Source organism: Pelophylax lessonae (assembly GCF_965119305.1).
Source record: "Pelophylax lessonae genome assembly, chromosome: 8".
Lineage (NCBI taxonomy): Eukaryota > Metazoa > Chordata > Amphibia > Anura > Ranidae > Pelophylax > Pelophylax lessonae.
In genome coordinates, this window is record NC_138775.1 from 138151340 (window position 1) to 138175927 (window position 24588).

Below are 24588 nucleotides of genomic sequence, written 5' to 3' on the forward strand. Positions count from 1 at the left end.
GCAGCCTTCATCCACACGCCAGCTTGTAAACATTTTTGGGCATTTTGCCATGGCACCCCTAATCAGACCTCGTGGCACCCTGGTTTTAAAAGCTTGACCTAGATGACATCTCTCCTTGTCCAGTAGCTGTAATACACTGCACACTAGGAATGCAATTCTATAGCAGCTTTACAGACACTATCTATAATACTACATTGCAGAACAAACTTCTCTTATACAAATGTAATTCCCTCCACACACCCAGCCACTCACTCTCTACGTTCCACTTGTCCGGGAGGAGAAAAAACTTCCTGCACCCGGCGCTCTACGTCATCAGAGAGCGCCCGTGTATTATGGGCGGGGCATGATGTGTCAGCGGGTTTGTTAGCTGCACTCCTGGCCTCTCGTTAGCGATGATAAAGCAAAGGGGCGTGTCTTCTTCCAAGTTGTGATTGTTGCCCCGTGGTGAACGTGGGCTGGAAGGTTAGCTGTACCTGTGATTGGCTAGGAGCACCGCAGTGGGCGTGCCGCGAACAGTGAGATCTGTCCGTGTTTCTGGGCTGTCATCCAGAGGTCCCTTGGATTGGTGAGAGAACAGCTCTGGCATGGAGTCCGCTCAGGGTTGTCACTCCGTCCGGTTGTACGTGTACGATCTATCCCGCGGCTTGGCTCGGCGCCTCAGTCCTGTCATGCTCGGTAAAGTTGATTTCATAGAACTGTATGCTGGGAGTTATTGGTGATAGACAGGTTACACTGACATGTCAGTGCTGTATGTGTATATAGATGACTTGCTTGTCTCCTATGACTTTGTAGGCCCAATGCTGCCACCCACAAGGATCAATGATATACACTACACTCTACATACAGTGTAAGCTCATGGGAATCCATTATTATTCCCAGTAAATGTCAGTGGATTATTCTAGTAGAATGTTCAGAAGGAAGGGCCAGCTGTGGCAGAATTCTCTCAGCACAGGTTTTTATTAAAGAAGAACTAAAGGCAAAACTTTTTTATTTGGATACAGTGGAGAGCGAATTGAACCCCTGTCATGTTTTTATTTCACGGTCTGTGCCTTTGTGGGAGATTCACCCTCTCTACCCACTTGCTGACCCACCATAGAACATATACTGTGGCATGTGCAGGCGCAATCTGGTACATGGACCTTATTGTGTCTGCTCTTGTTTAGGAGGGCATTGCGCCCCCCCCTGGGCAGCAGCAGGTATGCTGTGTCCAATGAACAAAGCGGATCCCCGTACCCAGTCACCTTTGGTGGCCAGGGGATGATCAAAGCCAGAGAATAGGTGCAGGAACTCCTCCCTTCTGAGTCCCCCTTAACTCCACCCCCTACCCACCTCCGAGCACCCTTCCTTGGTTCCATCCCTTACCCACCTCCCAGTACCACCCTTTTTAGAGAATACAGAACCAAGTATCATTTTGCGGTGCTAAGTATTTTGTATGGAATTTGTTCATGATAATAAGAAAGGCAGTAAAATAGATTGAACAACAATGGACACCCCAGCGACAATAGTTCCAGCCCAGCATCAATAGACTCCCAATAGTCAGCATCAATAGACCCTTCAGCAGCCAGCAACATCAGACCCCTCCCTCAATAGTAGATCCCTTTCAGCAATAATTGACCCCCTGCAACATAAGACCCACCACCAGCAACAATAGATCACCCACCAATAACAATAGACCTCCCCAGCAACAATCGAACCCCGTGCAAAAACAGATCCAGTCCAGCAACAATAGATTCCTCAACAGCCAGCAACAAAGACTGCTCCCTCAACAGTAAATCCTCCCAAGCAATAACTGACCCCCCAACAACAAAAATCCAACCCTGGCAACAATAGATCCCACACGAGCAACAGAAGACCTTCCTAGAAACAATAGACCTCCTTCCTCCGCAAAAATAGCCTCCAGCAACAATAGATTCCCCAGCAGCCAGCATCAATAGACCCTCCAGCACCCCTTGCCAACACATACATTCAGTTCAGGAGGTGCCGGAACTGCGTTCCCCCGCGTTCCCACTGAAAAAAAGCCCTGATCAAAGCATTATAAATTCATTATAAATGAATGTCATTCATAACTGCTCTCCTTTCAATGCCAGTGAGCTGTGATTGGCCCACAGCTATCACATGGTTCTTGGGCCAATCACAGCACCCTTTTCCATGTAATTAGCTGTATTCAATCTCAGATCACTAGTGATCACAGCTGTGATGGATGTAATGCATTCGTGACAGTTGAAACCATTTCTGTTTACAATGATCATTATTTTGACAAAGAGTTAAAAAAAAAATCCCTGATAAACCCCTATAATATTACTGTGTTACTTTGAGACTTAACCGCTCTAAAAATTAGTAAGACATATTTAATGGGAAAAAAAATTAAATAGAACATTTTTATTATTTTTTATGGAACATACTGCTGTCACCAGTGTCCCTGATCACCACCACCCCAGTTATATGATGATGGTGTACTGCGCTGATGGCAGTGGGCTTCATTCACAGAACCAGATCGCATGCGGTATTTAGTGCATTTACCGCATAAAGCAAAATCGCTCAGTAAATACCGTATAAAACAGGAGTAAAATTGCATGCGATAAATAAGTTGTGGAGTGATCCCGGCATGCGATATTTAACCACTTAAGCCCCGGAGGATTTGGCTGCTAAACGACCAGAGGGTATTTTGCGATTCGGCACTGCGTGACTTTAACGGACAATTGCGCGGTCGTGCGACGCTGTACCTAAACGAATTTGGCGTCCTTTTTTTCCCACAAACAGAGCTTTCTTTTGGCGGTATTTTATCACCTGTGCGATTTTTTGATCACGCGCTATAAACAAAAAAAGAGCGTAAATTTTGCAAAAATAGCAATATTTTTCCCTTTTTTTTATATGAAATTCCCCCAAAAAAAAATGTAAAAATCAAAATTTTTTAATATTTTCGGCCAATTTGTTTTATGCTACCTATGTTTGGTAAAAAAAATCGCAAAAAGCGTATTTTGATTGGTTTGCGCAAAAGTTATTGTGTTTACTAACAAAGGGAAAGATTTTTGTCATTTTTGTTGTTTTTTTTTTTAACGCGTAATGGCGGCGATCTGCGATTTTTTTTTTGCGGTACTGCGACATTGCGGCGGACAGATCGGACCCTTGACTGACATTTTTGACACTTTTGGGGTTACCAGTGACATTTCTACAGTAATCAGTGCTATATATATGCACTGTTACTGTAAAAATACACTGGTAGTGAAGGGGTTAACTTTATTTGAGAGGGAGGGGCTGTGTGTGTCCCTAGGGGCGTGATTCTAACTGTGATTGGCTGTGGCTTCAACTGTATGCAGAGTGATCAATGGATCTACATAGTAGATCCATGTGATCATCTCTCATACAGAGAGGAGAATGACAGGCAGCTTGTTTACACAAGCTGCCTGACTTTCTCCCTCTCCCCCGCCGATCGCAGAGTGGCCGGCGGCGATCGGGTCCGCCGGTCACACGCGCGGGGGGGTCCGTGACCACGCGGGAGCGGGAGCGCGCCTCCGGCGGCGCGCGCTCGCTCCCTAAACCCTCACAGGCGAGTGACGTAGACCTACGTCACTTTGCCTGTGAGGGGCTGACCGCCGCCGTAGATAGTCGTGCGGCGGTCGGCAAGTGGTTAAGGAACCGACAGCCGCCAGCATCCTTAACAACCAGTAAACAAACTGGTTCTTAAGGAGCGAGTGGCTGAGAGCTGAACTTAAACAACAAAAAAAAACTGCCGGCAATTAAAAAAATCAGGGGGTGGGGGGGGTGGAAACTAATGTGGGGTTCTCTCCTCAAATTCATACCAGGCCCTTCGGGTATAGATTTGGAAGGGAACCCCCACGCCAAAAAAAAAAATGGTGTATGACCCTCTCCAACATCTATACCAGACCCTTATTCAAGCATGCAACCCCCCCTGTTGAACCATACCAGGCCACATGCTCTAAACATGGGGTGGTGGTTGCTTTCAGGCTGATGGTTGTGGAGGTCTGCAGGTGGGGGGAGGGTCTTATCTGAATCTGGAAACCCCCTTTAGCAAGGGGCCCCCAGATCCTGCCCCCCCCCCCCTTGCGAACGAGTAGGGTACATAGCATTTACTTACATTGTAGGAAAGTGTTTTCTCCAGCGTTGGCGCATAAAAAATATAACAAAATTTAGAGAGAGAGAGAGATCAGCCGTTACCCCAGAGAGCAGGAGAGGACCTCCGGCCGCTCTGCACGGGTCTCCCGTCCCACCGGGAGACCTGAGCAACCAGCCGGCACTTCAACCACCTGGTTGGAGTCCGATCAAAGCTGGATTCGGGGTCTCCAATGTAGTAACCCGGAAGCGGCAGGATGACATCACGTTTGGGTTACTTGACGGATAAAGGCGCCAAATTTAAAAAAGTGATAGTATTCAAGAATGCCAATTTCGGCATTTTGAATACATTGAAATCCAGTGGAGGGGTATGGGGTCTTTTAGACCCCCAATCCCTCCATAAAGAGTACCTGTCACTGCCTATTGCTGTCACAAGGGATGTTTACATTGCTTTTGACAGCAATTCAAGTGATCAGATTATTTTTTCTTTTAAACTGTGCTAAAATTAAAAAATAAATAAAATAAGTAGGGGGGGAAAAAATGTTAAAGAGCCCCCATCGCCGTGAGCTCACACACAAAAGAAAACTCCTACGGAAATCCCGCCCGCAAATCAAAGTGCTGTTTAAACCACACATGTGGGGTATCGCCGCGATCGCCAGAGCAAGAGCAATAATTCTAAAAAAACAAGCTACACTGTAACTCTAAACTGGTAACTGTTACATTTTTTTAAATCGTCGCCTATGGAGATTTTTAGTGACCGTAGTTGGTCGCCATTCCGCAGATGTGTGCAATTTTAAACGGTAACATGTTGGGTATCTATTTGCTCGGCGTGACATCATCTTTCACAATATACAAAAAAGAATGGGCTAACTTTACTGTTCAGTTTTTTTTAAGTGCAGTGAAATGTTTGTTTGTTTTTTTCCAAAAAAGTGGCGTTTGAAAGACTGCTGCGCAAATACCGTGTGACAAAAAATATTGCAACGACTGCCATTTTATTTTCCAGAGCCTTTGCTAAAAAATATATATATAATGTTTGTTTTATGTGGAAATTTTTTTTTTTTTTGTTTACCAAGGATATTTAGCAGCATACATTTTGGTCTAAATTTGATGAAATTTTATTGGATATTTATTATAACAGAAAGTAGAAAAAAATGATTATTTTCCAAAATTTTCGGTCTTTTATTTTGTTTATTTCTAAAAAGATGCTCAAATGGATGAAACAATCTACCAAGCGCGCATGGGCAGGAAGTCCTCTAATTGCTGTTACAACAAACGAAATACGGCGGCCGCTATGAAATACTCATTCAATGCAAGTGTCACAAACATTTCTACAATCTCCACAGCTCTCCGTGAGTGAAAAATGGAGTGGTGCATACACGCACACAACACTTATGGTGGTTTGTGTTCATATAAAGTCCAACATGTGTATAAAATCGCCAGTCTTTCAATGAGTAACCTCTGTGAGGTATTCACCAATGAATAAATAAGACATCCCCTAATGCGTCTTTTGTAGCCACAATTTATATAAGACCGCGTCTTCTTTTCGGGGAAACGCTGTAGTAGTCAGATGCTTCGTGACACCAGTCACCTGCACCACACCGCGTGCGTCCCACTCCCTTCAGGCTGCATTCACATGTCAGCGTATGGATCGCGGGCAGAATCGCCGCGATTCCGCCCGCGATCCGGAGATCATTGCAAATTGCGGGATGCCTGTGCGTTGCCCGTGATTTGCAAAAGCACCCCAAACGCTGAGCGATGTTGCCGCGATTTCCGCCTGCCGAATCGCGGGAACATCGCGCAAAAAAAAATCGCGGGACGCAATACGCTCCAAAGAAGCTCTTGTACTTTTTTGGGCGTAATGCGTCCCGCGATTTTTTTTTTGCGTGATGTTACCGCGATTCGGCAGGCGGAAGTTGCGGCAACATCGCTCAGCGTTTGGGGTGCTATTGCAAATCACGGGCAATGCAAAGGCATCCCGCAATTTGCAATGATCTCCAGATCGCGGGCAGAATCGCAGTGATTCTGCCCGCGATCCATACGCTGACATGTGAATGCAGCCTCAGACTCCACAGTCACCAGACTGCAGTATCAATAAGCCTATGTTCAGTGTCCTATAGAGCTTCTACCAAGACAAGGTAGATGCACTTCCAGGTACTGCATCAAGCGCTGTAAATCTTTATCAAAAGACAAAGCCACACTCCATAGCGTAATCCTGTTCAAACCGTTTATTGATTTAAAAAAGAAAAAAAACTTTCCTCTTAAAAAGGTAAACCTAGGAAGAAATCCCATTATAACAAAATCAGATAACCGCCGGATGTCTCACCCCTCACTACTAAACTCGGTAGCGGTGCTCATCACTTCTGGCTGCTTACTGACCTCCCTTCCAATCACCGTATGGTCCCTCCCTACGTGTTTCCTCATTATGACTTTGTCTGTGACCATAGGGCGCGACACACCAGCATTTGTCGGGCGCCTCTCGGAGCGCTTAACCCTCTATTGCCCACAGATTCCAATTGATCTGACTGGCTCAAGCCACAACCAACAGGAAGCTGGGCAATTTAAACATGTTTTTTTAAAAATCATTTGGTTGTACCTCACAAGATTTCCTTCTTGGGAATAAATGTTTATCTCAATCTATATCATTAATTGCAAGAATAAAAGAACTGTAATATTTCATATAAATATTTCCTACACATAAAAAAAACATTCAATTCTAATTTATATAGAATTGCAAAAACCATTCCTGTTTTGGGGGTCATCTCATTGTTGCCCATCTAGTGCACCTTTAATTTGTTAACACCAATGCAGCTGAAACTGATTAACAACCCCCTCTGCTACTTCACTGTCCAGATCAATATCCCATTAGTTTAACTGATTTTTTTTTAAAACTTACCAGGAAAGGTTAAAGGACCTTAACATGTATAGCTTGTAAGAAAGAAGAGACAGAGGGGATATGATAGAAACTTTTAAATACATAAAGGGAATCAACTCGGTAAAGGAGGAGAGCATATTTAAAAGAAGAAAAACTACCACAAGAGGACACAGTTTTAAATTAGAGGGGCAAAGGTTTAAAAGTAATATGAGGAAGTATTACTTTACTGAGAGAGTAGTGGATGCATGGAATAACCTTCCTGCAGAAGTGGTAGCTGCAAATACAGTGAAGGAGTTTAAGCATGCATGGGATAGGCATAAGGCTATCCTTCATACAAGATAGGGCCAGGGACTATTCATAGGATTCAGATATATTGGGCAGACTAGATGGGCCAAATGGTTCTTATCTGCCGACACATTCTATGTTTCTATGTGTGTGTGTGTGTGTGTGTGTGTGTGTGTGTGTGTGTGTATGTGTGTGTGTGTGTGTGTGTGTATATACACTTTTATTAGGATTTTATGTAATAGACTAACACAAAGTTTTACAAATATCTAGACTATAGGGTTATGCTCCTTCCATCAGGAATGTACTACATACATTTCATTTATGTAATTAATGATCTAGATTGAGATAAAAATGTACTCTAAGAAGGAAATCTTCTCATGTATAACCAAATTATTTTTAAAATGCATGTTAAATTGCCCAGTTTCCTGTTGGTTGCAACGGGAGTTGGATCAATTGGACTCACCGTATGGTCACACGCTCAGACAAAGTCCTAATGACAAAATGCATCGGGCGGAACCATATGGCGTTCGGAAGGGACGTCAATATGTTGCTGGAAGTGACGAGCACAACTACCGAGTTTAGCAGCAAGGGGTGAGATGCTATTGCAGACAGTTATCTGATTTTTTTATGATGATATTGCTGCCTATTGCCTCGTACACACGTACCGATCGGCCGTCTTTTGTCCAGGGCTGTCCTGTCCGCTGAAATTGCAAAAGACTGTACAAGAATTTTGTCCGCCGACTGCAGAAGTGATGTCATGTGATGGTTAACTTTCCCTGTGTTTTTTCTTCTCTGAGCATGCTCAGTCTTGCAAATCTGCTGATTGTCGGCCGAATTCTGTACTGACTGGCGAACAATCGGCTGTTCTGGTGTTGGCCAACAAAAATTTTAATGCTTGCACGACAGATTCTTTTCGGCCGAAAGTGCGCTGTCGGAAGAATCATACTAACAAGCCTACAATCGGTAGTCGGCCGAATCTTTACGGCCGACAATCGGTACGTGTGTACGGGGCTTTAGTTTACTGTTTGCAAGTGGGATTTTTAAGGGGGAGGTTATTTTTTTTTTTTTTTTTTTACAGTGAATGGGATTATGCTATGAAGCATTGTCTTTTGATAAAGATTTACAGCGCTTGACGCAATGCCCAGAAGTGTATCTACTTTCTCTTGGAGGAAGCTCTATGTTACACTGCAAACATATGCTTGTTGATACTGCAGTCTGGTGATTGTTGATTCTAAAGGGAGTGCGACTCACGCAGTGTGGTGCAGGTGACTGGTATCACGGAACATCTGCGTACTAGCTCACGGAGGTCGCTTAATTTTTTTTATTCACACGGTGGACTTTATGTGAACACAATCACCATTGGTGTTGTGCTGCTGAGATTGTTAAAAAAAGATTTCCTTTTCATTTATATCAAATATCACCAAAAAAAAAAAAAAAAGCTTTGTATGTTTCCTTTATAAATAAATAAAATATATAATAAATTTAATTTGGGTACAGTGTTGCATGATCGCACTATTGCTAGTTAAAGCAACCAATGACCTTGTCATGAAGTGGTTTTTAGGACGCCGGCTCCTTAACAACCAGTGATTCATCCCTACTGGCTGACAGCAGGGACTAGCCGCAGTAGTATAAACCCACATTAAAAACATATTAAACCTTGCACTACAAATTCTCATTGAAAACTGAATAAAAATGGCACTACACTATTCACACTACTTGTGAATTAAAGTGGCTGTGTACATCAGATATGAAATGTGAACAAAGCACCTACTTCTGTACTACGTACTTGTCTATATCCAAAACACTGGGAGTGTGATTTCTGGCCGTTTTTCTTGTTCCTCTGTTATTTGCATGAGTGACTTCTGACAGCTTTTCCTGTCTTCAAGAGATAATTGTTGCTAGGGGTGATTGACAGACACAGCTCTGCATGTTCTCACACAATCATTCTCCTCGCTGAGCTCTGCAGTGTGAGACTTCAGATCCCCGCCAAACTGCCTTCTGGAGCTCAGAAATGCCCAAAAAAGTGTAAAATGTGTGTTTTGGAAAGCTGTGCAGGACAGGTCTCTGCAGATAAATAGGTACAACTTATGTAGCAGGATTTGTTACATTTTCTGTGTATCACCTAATGTTTGCTGCTTCAATTGGTAAATGTATGTGTTTTCAACCACTTTAACCTCTTCCCGACCACCCGCCGGCTTTTTACTGCGGCAGGGTGGCTCTCCTGCGCAAACAGACGTAGCCCTACGTCGGTCGCGCGTGGGAAGCTAGGGGGCGAGCACGTGGCGGAACGCTTCCGCCCCCACTCGGCAGCGGGGAAGCTGATGCATGGGTCAGGCAGCTTCAATTGCCGTCTGACACCCACGATCGCTCCCCGCTGAGAGAGAACGGTCAGCTGTTGTAAGCACAGCTGACCATTCTTCTTCCTGGAACTATCATAGAGCCCCTGTGATCCTTCTTTATAGGATCACATGTTTCTATGGTCATTTCAGAAGCCACGCCCCCCCCCCAGTTAGAATCCCTCCCCTAGGCTCACATTTAACCCCTTGATCACCCACAAGGTTAACCCCTTCACTGCCAATGGCATTATTACAGTAATAGTGCATATTTTTAGCACTGATTACTGTAGTAATGTCGCTGATCCCCCCCCCCCAATAGTGTCAAAAATGTCAGGGGTCTGATCTGTCCGCCGCAATGTCACAGTCCCTCAAAAAATCGCAGATCGCCGCCATTACTAGTAAAAAAGAATAAACCAATAAAAATGACATAAATCTTTCCCGTAGTTAGGAGATGCAATGACTTTTGCGCAAACCAATCAAACACTTATTGCAATTTTTTTTTTTTGTCCTTTTTTTTACCAAAAATATGTAGCAGAAAACAAATTGGCCTAAAATGTTAAAATTAGATATATATTTTTTTTTTTAAATTTCATATAGCAGAATGTGAAAAATATTATTATTTATTTTTTTTATCAAAACTGTCGCTCTTTTTTTGTTTATAGCGCAAAAAATAAAAATCACACAGGTGATCAAATACCCCCAAAAGAAAGCTCTGTTTTGTGGGGAAAAAAAGGACATCAATTTTATTTGGGTACAACTTTGCACGACTGCCCAATTGTCCATTAAAGTAACACCGTACCGAATTGCAAAATAGGGCCTGGTCAGGAAGGGGACAAATCCTTTCGATCTTAGGGCTCTTTCACACGGGCGATCCGATCAGATCCACCTGTCAGTTTTTTAGGCGGATCTGATCGGATCCTCCATGCAGCTCTATGGGGCAGCGGATGTCAGCGGAGACTTGTCCGCTGACACCCGCTGCCATCCGTATCCGATCCTGTCCGTGAAATCCGGACGGATGGAAACCCTATTTTTCTATCCGTCCAGGGATCGGATCGGATGAGGGCGGACAGGCGGTCCGCTCTCATCCGTTCCCCCATAGAGAGCAGCGGGAGCTGTGACACCTCCCTCTCCGCACTGCAAGCGGAGACGGAGCTGTCATCCGCCGGCTCAGCGGGGATCGGCGGATCGATCCTCGCTGAGCAGCACAGATCCGCCTACGGAGGCGGACCGTGTGAAAGAGCCCTTAAAGTGGTTAAATTGATCCTAATTCCACTTTGAGCTGCTAATGCAAAGGAAAATGGTTATTTTAAAGTGACTGTCACTGCGGGAGCATATGCAAAAAAAGACCAGCATGTGAAAGAAAAGGCACTATGCTTTTTTAGTGGCCTGTGTCTTTAAACACCGCCACTTCAGTGATCTCCAGCTTCTGCAAGTATGTGACTGGTCGGACAGGTTGAATACCTGCTCCCCCTGCCACATATATTATATATATATTGGATTTTTCCACCATCAGTAATGACATACGAATCGGTGAGAGAAACTGCAGCATTTGTTGGTAGAGGCAGAACACACCAGAAATGTTTCCAGAAATGGGCCACCAGAAAGAAATCCTAGTACTGCTTCTTTTATAGGGCTGGTCTTTCTTTGTAAGTGATCCTGTGGTGACTGGGTCACTTTCAAATTCTAAACACTTCCATATTTATATTGTGCTTTAGTATTTCCTAATATTCACCAATGCCAAAATAACCTTGAGAACAAATCAGAGAATACAGTAATGGGTTTTCCACTGGGATAAAAACATGCCCTGCTTTTAAATTGCTACTTTATTTTTAGCATATGCAGCATGTAAAAAAAAAAATTCAAAAAGAACAACTAAATTTCTTACATTTAGCAGCAATACAAAACCAGGTGTATTTCAGCCGTTTGAAAATCACAACCTCCAACATTAAAAATCTCTACATATGGCCTGTCCATTTTATATCATTATTAGCATGCATTTTCGTTGTAAAAGACTGCCACCTACTGTATATCTTTGGTGTTACTGTCTTCAGGGTTCTCAAGTGTAGCAAACAGCAGCTACTGACTAATAGCACAGAGGAGCTCCTCCTCTTAATCCCCGTTCACATTTGAGCGTTTGTCATCTCAGGTAGAATCGCCACGATCCCAAAACGCTGTGCACAAATGACAAATTGCATCATGCCTGTTTGGGTCCTATTGATTGTCAGTGGCACCCAAACAGTTCGGTTTTGCTGTGATTGTCGCTGCAAACTGCATCGCGCAAAGCTTGTTGCCCAAAATAAGCTCCTGCTCGTTATTTTAATGACAATCTTCGCACGATGGCCGTGATTGCTGTGCAATTTATCTCGCCAGAACCACACTGTGTTTTGATGCCATTAAAAATGAATGTCACATGAAGAAGCATGGTGCAATTTGTCATTTGTACAGAGTTATGGGATCATGGGCAGAATTGGTAACAAATAGGAGCCAGTCCCAATTTGCTTCACTGATTTTTAGACCAGCACAGAATGAATTCTCATTGGTAACTCTGGGTACTGCACTTTGTATTTTTGCTGCTTCTACTCTTTCATTGAATGAGCCTATCAGTGTGCTTTACAAAGGACTGTGATTCTCTGATTTATTTACTGAAGCAAAAATGTCAGGCAAACTTCTCTTCAGTGTATTTATTAGAAATTGTGTAAAAACAATTTGATTCCCAATTGTAACTAATTGTTTTTTTTTTTATTTATTTTAACAGGCTAATGTTAAGTTCTTCCGTGCAGTAGAGTTAAAAAAAAAAAAAGAATAAAATTAGGGGCACTGTTGTATTGATAACTTGTCTAATTTGTATTATTAGGGAAATATACTTTTTAGAAGACATTTCTTATCTGAACTTTTCATGTTTTTCTTCCTCAGGTAAGCAGCTTGAAGGAATTTGGTAAGTTGTTGGTTGTTCTTTTATTTAACAGTCGTGTCGTTGATTTTATCATACTTAAACCCTGATTGGATGATATTTAGAGGGTCATTTATATCAAAGCCTGCTCTTCAGAGTGGGCCCCATTTTATGACCTATATATAAAATGCAGGCTGCAGTGGAGAGCCTCTCCAGGTTATCTCATTTGTTAGTGCACCATGATTGCATGAGAGCCGGTTATATTATTTTGACAGGTCACATGACCAGGCTTGGTTTTAAGGCCTTTGTTTTGTCTCCATTTTGCCATGTGCAACAATCTGAAACTAGAGGATCAGCCTGTTCCTTTTTCCAGTATTTGCTCCTTAAAGCGGAGTTCCACCCTGGGACATTTTCTTTTAAATAAAAATACCCCCGGGACAGTCAGGGCTAGTGCATTCCACAATGGCTAGCCTCTGATCTGTCCCGGGTCGCACTTACCTGCAAGAAGAAATAATTACTTTGAAAATTGTCCAGCGCTGCCATCTCAGGTGTGGGCAGCTTGAAGCCAGCGCAATCCCCTTCCGTCTTCTTCGGTCCCACGATGCACTGCACTGGCCCCGCCGTCACTTCCGGTGCCGCAGCGTCATCCCTGCACAGCTTCTGGGCATGCCCAGAAGCTGTTTAGAAGGGAATGACGCGCGCGCACCGGAAGTGACGTCGGGGCCGTGCAGGCGCATTGATTCCTGGGAGCGATGACGTTCAGCTCCCAGGAATCATTGCAAAGCCAGGAAGTGACGCCAAGGGGAGGAAGAGGAAGTAAGGTAAGTATATTTTCTTCTAAATCAGGTAAGTTAAAAAAAAAAAATGCGATTATCCATTTGTTTTTCAGGTGACCCGGAGCGAGAAGATGGAGGTAAGTTTAATTTTAAGGTGGAACTCCGCTTTAAGGCAGCGTGTACACTAGCCTACACTTGCAGCTCCTAAACTCGAGTTTAGGAGCTTTTTGGCGTTTTTTTTTTTTTTTTTTTTCAAAAAGCCTGTGTCAATGTACACCTAGGCTTTTAGCAACGTTTAGGCTCTGCCGCATTTGGGTGGGCTTTAACCTCCCTCTCCTGAACAAGAGAGAATCTCGTTCAGGATAGGAATCTTTTTGACTGCCGGTCGTAGGAAAACATGGGGCTTAGGTCCATGCACACTGGGCATAAATGCTACTTTTACAGGCTTTTTTTTTTTTTTTTTCTTCAGCCTGGGTAAGCAGCTCGATGTTCGTCTGTTTGTCAATGCACATTTAGGTAGTTTAGTCATTTTCATAATATTTAAATTATTTTTTATCTATTCTATGGTACCCTAAACATTAAATTCATCCCCAACCCCAATTGCTTGTCCCTCCTGGACCGTTATGGGGAGTTTAGGTCCTGGTTTTCCTTTCCCCAGTTTAACCATCAGAATCCTGTTTTTTGACAGCTGGTAAAGAAGCCCGTAAAGGGCTAATAAATAATAAGTAATATTAAATAATCCTTCACCAAAAAATGACAGTAAATAAAAATAGGTAGGTGAATAAGTAAATGAGGGGACCACAAACTCCCACCAATGGGAAATGGAGCTCAAAACTTGTATACATCTCCGACAGGTGGTAAGCGCTCATCTGTCACAAACAGCCAGTAGAATCCCTGCAGCCTAAAATGTGCTAGAAAATAAACACATATAAAAATAAGAAAATGTGCTGGAAGTAAGCTAGGACAAAAAGCACAAGAAAACATTGTTCATACTGGCAAAATAGCGGGTCAGAGTACTCACCTTTTGGATAACAATAAACCATGGTCAGCCAGTCCATTCATGTGACTCCATAGTCCCCAATAAAAAGCAACTGCATCTAGACTAAAAATATTCCCTATAGGGGACAAAAAGATGGCCGCCACAAATAGGCCCTTCCCCAAGCCTGCCACGTTAATGTAAGACATTGGCAGGAAGTGGGCGGGTATCTCCGGGCATGCGTGGCCTCGCTCATGTCTGGAAATGGTGGGGTGGAGCTCCAAAACTCCACGGCCAAGCACCCGCATGGACTGGCAAGAAACCGGAAGTGACGCATGCGGATGTGCGCGCACTACCCTCCACCCCAAAAAAATCTGGACGAAGGGAAAGGCTGCAAAAGAGGGACCCTGTTCCACCAAGGACTGGTTTTGCTACAATTTCTGGAGGTGGTAGGGGTTATCCTGTGCTGGACTGCAGTTTGCCAATGTTCAATTCTCCTGTAGATGGCAGTATAACCTAATTTTCTCTAAATCCTTCCTCCCACAATGGGCTCCAAAAAATAGATTTTTTTGGAGGGTGCAAGATCCGGTATATTTCCGCAGGATTTTCTTTTATTTCCTGGATGAAAACTTGTTGTTAGGATGTTTACGAAGTCTAAAATGTAAACTGACAATGAAATATAGACCTTAACAAAAGCATTTACTATAAATTGTGAAGGCTTTTTAATGCGTTTTTTAATTTTGGGCATCCTAGTGTGAGAAGTGGGAGCTGGGTACCTGTAAAAAAAAAAACTAGGTACCCCCCCCAAAAAAAAAAAGTGTAATGTAAGAGAATGAGGAGTCCTTAAAGCGTAACTTCACTTTTTGGGTGGAATTCCGCTTTATCCAAAGATCTATAATTGTTGACATTATTGAGAAATATCATTGGTGGAAGCTGTATTAAAGCAAGCATTTATCCAGAGCAGTGTCTCACTAATACTGGAGGTGTGTTACTAGCCAGATCACCAAGAGAAAACAGGGAAAGAAGCCACATAAATAAATAAAAAAAAACAATGCTGCAATAGAATACACTTTTGGTTTGGAGTTTAATACTGCTTTAATTCTTCATCTTATGAGATAAAACAGATGTTTTTTTTTTTTTTTTTTTTTTTAAAGATGTTATATGTAAGTGTTTTACAAAGTTCATACCATATTTTTAAACATGCCTTAATTCTATCATTTTATTTTTTTACGCTCTTCCCACTCGCCTCCATCAGATAAATTATCTAGTACTTTGGGTTCGATTCACAAAGCTTTTCCGCATACGATAAGGGTATCCTGTTACTCATCTGCATGAATAATTGCATGCGGTAAATTAAGCCCAATTCACAACAAAACGCGGTAATCGCAGGGGGAAAAAATTTGCCGGTAAATATTTCTTAAAGCTCTTAAGCCCAATTCAGACAGACCAGAGAATAAAAAAGCAAGCAAGAATTACCACCAGTATTTTGCTGGCTGTATCACATGCAGTATTTGTCAAAAAAAAAAATAAAATGCCTGGGGGTCAGGGCTGTTTTTTTAGACAAATAGGTTTACAGGTTGAACTGGATGGATTATTGTCTTTATTCAAACTCAACTACTATGTAACCATGTATGTAGCTAGTTGCTAAGCTGTGGGCCGGAAAGGCGACCACGATTCCTTAATAACCGATGACTCCTCAGCTGTCAGCAGGCTTCCCCGCTAACCGATAATTGTAAAAAATAAAACAGCAGACCATTACCGATTGAGAAAAAAAAAACTGCCAAAGTAAAAAAAACGGCGTGATCCCCCAACCCCACCAAAATCTATACCAGACCCTTATCTGAGCATGCAGGTCAGGAAAGGGGGGGATGCTTGCTCCAGAACCATACCAGGCCACATGTCTTCAATATGGGGGGGTGTTGGGGTGGGTATTTGAATCTTGTAGCCCCCTTTAGCCCCCAGATCCTGCCCCCCATGTTAATGAGTTTGGAAGAACCCAACGACCGTTTTTGACAAATCCTTTTATTAAAAATTTAAATAGAAAAAGTGTCCCTGATGTAAATCCATCGTACATCACAATGCCCCCGCACCGTTCGAACCCGGGGGAAAAAAAAAAATATCTCCGCTCCAGAGGACGGCTGCCTGCAGAATGCCTCCTTCGCTCTTCACAGTTCCTATAGAAGTAAGGGTGGGGCCACCTGGTTGACACTGCCTCTGGGCCTTGTGATGCCCTTACCTCTATAAGAACACTTAAGAGGCGAAGGAGGCATTCGGCAGCCAGCCGTCCTCAGTAGCTTAGCTCTTTTTTTTAATTTGTTTTTTGGGTTTCCGGCGGTGCGGCAGGCATCGTGATTGACAATGGATTTACATTGGGGTACACTTTTAAGATTCTGATAAGCCCCCCCCCCCCCCCTTGCCCGCAGACCCACCTACAATCCCGGCCACCATTGAGGATGAGGCCTTGTCCCCATCAACATGAAGACAAGGTGCTTTGGGGTGGCCTGGTATTCAGGAGGGGGGGGGGCGCTCCTTTCACCCCACCCCCCCTTTCTGACCTTTTTGGAAGGGGACCCCAGGCTGTGTTGTGTCTTTTCTCTCTCTCCCCCCCCCCCCCCCTCTTTTCATAATTATTTATTTATTTTTTACAATCGGCTGCTAGCAGGAAACCCCGCTGACAGCTGATGTTATCGGTTGTTAAGGACGCAACACCCGGCTTCCCTGTTTGCTTCTTAGCAGCCAACATTGTCAAAAGAAAAATCCCTGCCAACTCCGTAGCTTAGCTCCTTAAATATTGTGGTAATTACTGCTGAATCTAACAAATCCTGCATCTGGTATTTAACGGTGAATTTAACTTTTACAACCGATTTACCGCATGTGGTATTTTACCGCATTTTATTTAACGCTTAGTGAATCAACCCCTACGTGCGTCCTAAGTGTAGTTATGAAATCCAATAGAGCTCACGTAAATGAGAACCACTCAGCCCTAGAGTACTGTGAACTGTACACCTACAGTCGGCGATTGTGAAATTTTTGGCTTGGAGGAATAGGGTAGAATAGCAGAAGAGGAGGAAGCTGTGGACAATGTTGGAGGAAGATGCCAAAAATAATATATACTAGAGACTTTAGAGCTGGTTTATTGCTTGGCAAACAATCATAGCCAAAAATATTGGCACCCCTGCATTTCTGTCAGATAATGCACTGTTTCGCCCAGGAAATTGTTGCAATTACAAATGTTTTGGCATTCCCATGTTTATTCTTTCTTTTTTTTGTTTGTATTGGTATGAAACAAAAAGCCAAATCTGACAAATTCTCGCAAAGCTTAAAAAATTGACCAAAATTATTGGCACCTTCTCAAAATTGTTAGAAATAATTGATACAGGCGAGCTTAATTTAAAAATTACAGGAGCTTCAGAAACATGGAATGCAATCAACAGGTGCAGACAAAATAGAAATCACACCAGCAACCAGTTAAAATGGTGAAACATTCACTCAACCTTTCTGTTGTGTGTCTGTGTGCCACACAGAGCATGGAGAAGAGAAAGAGCAGCAAATAATAGTCTGAGGATTTGAGAACAAAAATTGTGGAAAAGCATGAGCAAGCTCAAATTTACAAGCCAGTCTCCAGAGATCCTTCCTGTGTCCAGTGTGCGCAACATTGTAAAGAAGTTTACAGCCCATGGCACTGGAGCTAATCTCCCTGGATGTGGAGGAAAGAAAAACTCATCAAAGATTGCAACCAAGGATTGTTCGAATGGTGGATAAAGAGAGAACCTCGATCAACTTCCAGACAAATTCAAGCTGACCCTCAGGCACAGGGTACAATGTGTCATCTCACAATGGAACGCTATGGTAGGAGACCCAAGATGACCCCACTGCTGACACAGAAACATAAAGCCAGATTGGAGTTTGCCAAAACATACCTAAGGAAGTTTTGGGAGAAAGTGCTGTGGACAGACAAAACAAAAAAATGTAGCTTTTTGTTTAAAGCCCATCGTTCTACTTTTTTCAGAAAAAGAGGCCTTTAACCACTGGCTTACAGGGCACTTTCCTACTCAGGCCAATTTTCAGCTTTCAGCGCTGTCTCACTTTGACAATTGCACAGTCATGCAGCGATGTACTAAAATAAATTTTTTATCAACTAGAGCTTTATTTTGGCTTTTTATTTTTTTGCTAAAAAGATTTAAAAAAAGACCAAAAACTTTGAAGAAAAAAAAAAAGTTTTTCTGTCAAAATATTTGTAAAGTAATTTTCTCACTGATGTGTGCTGAGGCAGCACAGATGGGCATTGATAGGTGGCACTGATAAACAGGCACTGACTTCATTAATGATGGGCACAAATTGGTGTCACTGATGGGTACAGACTGGCATCACTGCTGGGCACTGTTGGTGCTGCAGTGATAATCAGTGCCCTGATTATCTGTATAGGTCTCCCCTGTTAGATGCTGCTGATCAGCTCTCCTCACATGGTCAGTGTGAGGCAAGGAGAGCCGATAAATGGCACTTCCTTGTTTACATGTGATCAGCTGTGATTGAACACAGCTGATCACATGGGTAATGAGCCGCGACATCAGCTCTTTACCGAGATTGGGGTTGCGCCGTGTCCCAGGGATGCAGTGCCCCTGCAATTGCCGTGGTTGCGGTGAGACTGGGTGATGTCATATGACGTTAGCCCAGAACAAGAAGATCCCACCCGCCGTCATTTGTCTATACGGCAGGCAGGAAGCGGTTAAAGAAAAGAATACAGTCAAACATGTTGGAGATTCAATGATATTTTGGGGTTGTTTTGCTGCTTCAGGCACTGGATGTTTTGACCATGTGCATGGCATTATGAAATCTGAAGACTACCAAAGAATTCTGGGGTGCAATGAAGGGTCCACTGTCAGAAAGCTGGGCCTCCGTCAGAGGTCATGGGTCTTAGAGAAGGAGAACCCAAAACACCCAGAAATGGTTTAAGACAAGGCGCTGGAGAATACTGAACTTGCCAGCAATGAGTCCAGATCTAATGTAAATTCCATAAAGCACCCGTGGAGAGATCTCAAAACAGTAGCTGGGAAAAGGAACCCTTCCAATCCTGTGGAGAGACCGGGAGCAGTTGGCGAAAGAAGAGTGGTCCAGAATTCCAATAGAAACTCATTCCTAGTTACAGGAAGCAATTGATTTCAGTTATTTTTTTACAAGGGTTATGCTACCAAATATTAAATCCGAAGGTGGCAATTTTTGTCCAGTCCATTTCTTTAGAGTTTTTTGTGTGGTTTTGTGTTTCTCCACTACTTCCTTTATTTCTTTGTCAAACAAACCAGGAGAATGCCTAAATAAAATATTTGTTAATTGCAACAATTTTCTGGGTGAAGTAGTGCATATCTAACAGAAATACAAGGGTACCAATATTTTTACAATATATACAGGCGAACTATTTAAGCGTGATATTACCTTATTTGCTAAATGGGTTTGTGTATGTACAGCTTAGCTATAAGGTAACTACTTGGCAGTTAGTTTGTGAATGAATACACGTTTGGTAGCTCGTGCATTACGTCTTTTTTTTTTTTTTCTTTTTTTTTTACTATACAGTATATGATTCTAATATGCCACTTACCATCAAGAATTTAAATTGCCATCATTTTGCATTCCTTTTGAACATATTCCTTTTTTGCTAACATATTTTGTTTACTCTATGATTTCAGGCATACTTCTATTATTGTATTTGACGAAGAATTCTTCTATGGAGGAGGTGGCATCACTAGCTGTCCACCGGTAAATACAATGATTTCAAGCTCTCTAGGTCATTTTTTGTTTTTGAGCAACTCTAATTTACTGTTAGAAATTGAATCACTTGGAGAGTCCAAAAGATATTAATCAATCTGGTAGACTGTCTCATGTTTAATGATCCTTTCACTTTTCTAAAGGAACACTGATGTGCTCACTGCTGTGCACTCTAGTGTTCGGTTATAACTGAAGGGTAAGTATTCATGAATGGCATGTTTTTATTATCTCTACTGTTTTTCTTATCATTGCTGAGTATTCACCACTTCCATATTCGGTATGGGCAGCAGGGGAAAAGGAGCTTGTGCCCGCAAGCTTTTTATATTTCAAATGGGGAACATTGGGGGCAATTTTAAGACCCCCTGATAATTTCCTAAAGCAATCACTGGTAAAAATGAATAGTAATAAAAAATAAAAACCAGAACAACACACACTACACATAAAGACCGCACTTCGCACGCGCACTTCCCACGTGTACTTCATATTTTACATGGGTTCAGAGGATTCACACCACCAGAATTCAGTGTAGTTCTGCACCCATGAGTGACAGGTGTTTGCATACAGTTGCAGCCAGCATGTCAAGTTGATAGACATTGCTGCTGTGCAGATGTGACCCCCACATCGGAGCAGTTACATGGGTACCGGTATAGATGACCCGTCCTTGATCCAGAGCCATTTGCCTGTCCCTGTATGCAGGTAACCTCTTGGACGTGCATACAGCCATGTTGTTTGTCATTGATCTGTACAGACTGCTGGCCACGGCTGTATGCAAACACTTGTGACTCCCAGGTGCAAACTTGTGCTGAATTCTATAGTGTATGGCCCTCTGTCCCCATGTGAATGAGCACAAAACATCTGTATGTGCACTACACACATTGTGGTAATGCACTTTACGTGTGTTGGTGCACTCCACACTTATGGCTTGTTCACACAGCTGGCATGTCTTAGGTGTGCATAACTCACACATGATTGCGTGAATTGTGCACTTCAGTGCCTTGTTTCAATGCATTGCAGTGCTCTTCTTTTTTTTTTTTTTTTTTTTCCCTTTTTAATTAATAAAAAAATAATTTCTCTATCGTCCATTGACAGACGCAGCTCTCATGCTAATCCATTGGGTTATGCTACCCCCTGAAGGAGTAGTACTAGAAAGGAAAAAAAAATTCACCACTGCCATGGGGCTGTCCCTATAGACATAACCCCACACACCCTGCTCCAGCCAAACAGTTAGTTTCTACCTAGTGAAGGAATAGGACCTAGGTTTCCTGCTGGGACTTCAGTCTGTTTTTTTTTTCTTCTTTTAAGAATATTTTTTTTTAATCTATCTTTACTTACTTTGCTAGTTAGTGTTCAGGGGGATCCTTCTGGTGATCTACAAGCAATGCCGGCTGTGGTTTTGCACTGCATAATCTAGATCCTTAAGGTCTCCCAGCCTGGCCTAAGAGTGTGAGCAGGTTCTAGTCCCGCACTAGGCCTCGCCACGATGGAGCTCCTTTTTGGATGGGGCGAGCCTGCAAGTGGATGTCTCGCCGGGACGCGTTGACCTGGAACGTCCTGAGTCGCAGCATACCCCTCAGCTGGCAACACCCCCACTCTGGGTGGGAGGTGGTCTGTCCGGAACAGAGCCCATACAGTCCATGGTATGATGAGTAAATGCAGCCCCCCTTGTCTCTTGGTGGTCTTGGGAGGGATGTGGGCCCTCTCCTGGCCTGTCGGGCTACCCGGTCCTGTACCCTGCCCCCTGGGGGGCGCTATTGTTGCGGCGCCCTGGGGGGGGGGGTTGTAAGTGGTACCTTTTTCCTCCTGAGTCTGGTTGTAGATCCCTTGTGTTCTTCATATTGGGGGTCCCTGACCACATAACGCCGTGGGCGCCACCATCTTTAGTATGGGCAATAGAACTTTTTTTTTTTTTCCCATTGACTTGTGACTTGTATGAGGCAGCCGTTTTTCCTGTGCTTCCCATAGACTTGCATTGGCAGCCATTGTTGTGTAGCCCTATGGAGCTACACAGGCAGCGTGACCTTTCACATACCAGGCTGATGTCATATCCTGTGTCTCTCACTTGCCTGCTGCATGGACTGATTTCAGGAGGTTTTCTCTGAAGGTGGAAAAGTACTGGGGTCTCTTGTAGGCATATCTCTGCGCACTCTATCTGTGTATATTTAAAGGGGACTCCGCAGTCCGAAGTGATAGGCGCTTTTAAAGTGACAGTACTACTTTTTTTATTTTTTATTTTTTTCTGTTGAATTACTATGAAGTCCCAGGTAGTGATTTCACCCTCAGACCCCCTTAGTGCGACTACCGATTTCAGCAGCGCTGGAAAGCCTGGCGACCAAGGTCGATTTTGTTATCAAAAAGGTTACTAGCCGCAAACGGGCGCTGCCTTCACCATCATTGGTGGGGTCCTCTGATTCAGAGGCTGACATGGTCACCACAGACGCCCCCCTACCTGAGGGGTCGCAGTCCTCCCAATCGGATGGGGTGTGGGGAATGCCTGCGCTTCTTTCAGGAACCCTGGATTTCTTTCGTTCAAGACAAATGGCTTCACAAACTGATTTGTGCCGGGTACAAGATCGAATTTCGGTCCCAGCCAGCGGACAGGTTCTTTCAGTCAAATCTTCGCCTGTCTCCAGATCGTGTGCAGGATCTCCTTGCTCAAGGAGTGATTGTGTCAGTTCCTCCGCAGGAACGCTTTCAAGGTTTCTATTCAAACCTGTTTGCGGTGCCCAGAAAGGAGGGCAAGGTGTGTCCAATCCTGGATCTCAAGGCTCTGAACCGCTTTGTGCGGGTGCAGAAGTTTCAAATGGAGTCCATTCGGTCGGTGGTGACATCTTTGAATCAGGGGGATTTTCTGGCCTCCATTGATATCAAGAATGCGTATTTGCACGTTCCCATCTTCGAGGGACACCAGCGTTTCCCTCGCTTTGTGGTGGCATAGGAGCATTTTCAATTTGTGGCATTACCCTTTGGTCTCGCCTCCCACAGTTTTTACCAAGGTCCTGGCCCCAGTGTTGGCCTTGTTATGTCCTCCTGTTACGAGCACACTCTCGCTCAAATCTGTTGGGTGACCTCTCAATTACGGTTCAGACCCTTCAGGAATTCGAGTTGACGATCAATTTCAAAAAGTCTGCTCCAACACCAGCTGTACGGGTGACTTATCTGGGGCTGACTCTAGACTCCGCCTTGGCGAAGGTCTTTCTTCCATTGGAAAAACTTCAGAAGTTGCAAGGGGCGATCAGGTTGTTGTTGGAAACCGATCGATCTTCCCTACCGACGTGCATGAGGGCCCTGGGTCTGATGGTATCCACCTTTTTGAGGCGGTCCCATTTGCTTAGTCTCACTCGAGGCCTCTGCAAAAAGAGATTCTTGCAAAATGGAACAGGGACCCTCGGTCATTGGACCAGAAGATACGTTTGAGCCATCTCACAAGGTCAGCTCTATCCTCGTGGCTCCAGTCACCAGCTTTGTGTCAGGGCATGTCCTTCCTGCCGCTGTTCTGGACGGTGGTCACCACGAAAGCCAGCCTGTCAGGCTGGGGTGTAGTGCTGGAGAAGCTCTGTGCCCAGGGGACTTGGTCGACAGTGGAGTCTTCCTTGCCGATCAATACTCTGGAGCTCAGAGCGATCAAGCTTTGCCTGTTCCACTGCACGAGTCGGATACAATCGGACGATGCCACGGCCGTGGCTTTCATCAAGGGGGCACCAACAGTGTCTTGGAGGCCAAGGAGGTGGCCGAAATTCTGGTATGGGCGAAAGACCATGTTCCGGCTCTTTCCGCAGTCCACATTCCGGGTGCAGAGAATTGGCAAGCGGATTACCTAAGCCGTCAGGTGCTGGATCAAGGCGAATGGTCCCTTCATCCAGAGGTGTTTCATCTCCTGTGTGCCCGGTGGGGGTCTCCGGAGGAGGATCTGTTTGCGTATCGCCTCAACAGAAAAGTCCAGAGGTTTGTGGCCAGGTCTCGGGATCCTCTGGCCGATGCCACAGATGCTTTGGTGGCTCCATGGAGCCAGTATTGGCTGATTTTATGCCTTTCCTCCGCTCAAACTCCTGCCAAGGTTTCTTCGCAGGTGGCGGTGAAAGGAATTCTGATCGTTCTGGTGGCCCCAGACTGGCCTTGTCAGTCTTGGTACGCAGACCTAGTAAGAATGGTCGTCGATCCTCCGTGGAGACTTCCTCTGCTGGAAGATCTGCTGTCCCAGGGATCGATCTTCCATCCTGCTTTACGGTCGCTGGTTTTTATTGGCATGGCTGTTGAAAGCAAGGTGTTGAGGGTTAGAGGTCTTTCTGACTCTGTGATTCCTACACTTTTGAAGGCCAGGAAGTTGAAGTCCAGGAAGATCTATGATCGTACATGAAAATCGTAAATTTCATGGTGTGAATCGCTGCTGCTGCACTCTTGCATGTTTTTCTTTAGCTAAAGTTGTTTTGGCCTTTTTTACAAAAAGGGGTTGAGCAGCAGTTGGCTTTGGGCACTATTAAGGGCCAAGTGTCGGCCTTGGCCATTTACTTCCAACGTCCGTTGGCTGCTAATGCCTTGATTCACACTTTTATTCAGGGGGTGCGTCATCTGGCTCTCCCACGGAGATCCTTGTTGCCTCCGTGGGACCTCAATTTGGTTTTGTC

General features: G+C 44.0%; 1 protein-coding gene across 1 annotated transcript in view; it reads left to right on the top strand.

Moving 5' to 3' along the window:
* Positions 1-405: 405 nt before the first annotated feature.
* DESI1 (desumoylating isopeptidase 1) overlaps positions 406-24588 on the top strand; it is a 43448-nt gene continuing 19265 nt past the window's right edge. Inside the window, exons 1-2 of the mRNA XM_082265117.1 lie at positions 406-697; positions 19888-19957. Of these exons, the coding sequence (XP_082121243.1) occupies positions 585-697; positions 19888-19957 (183 nt within the window). The 5' untranslated portion in view covers positions 406-584. The remainder of the gene's footprint in view (positions 698-19887; positions 19958-24588) is intronic.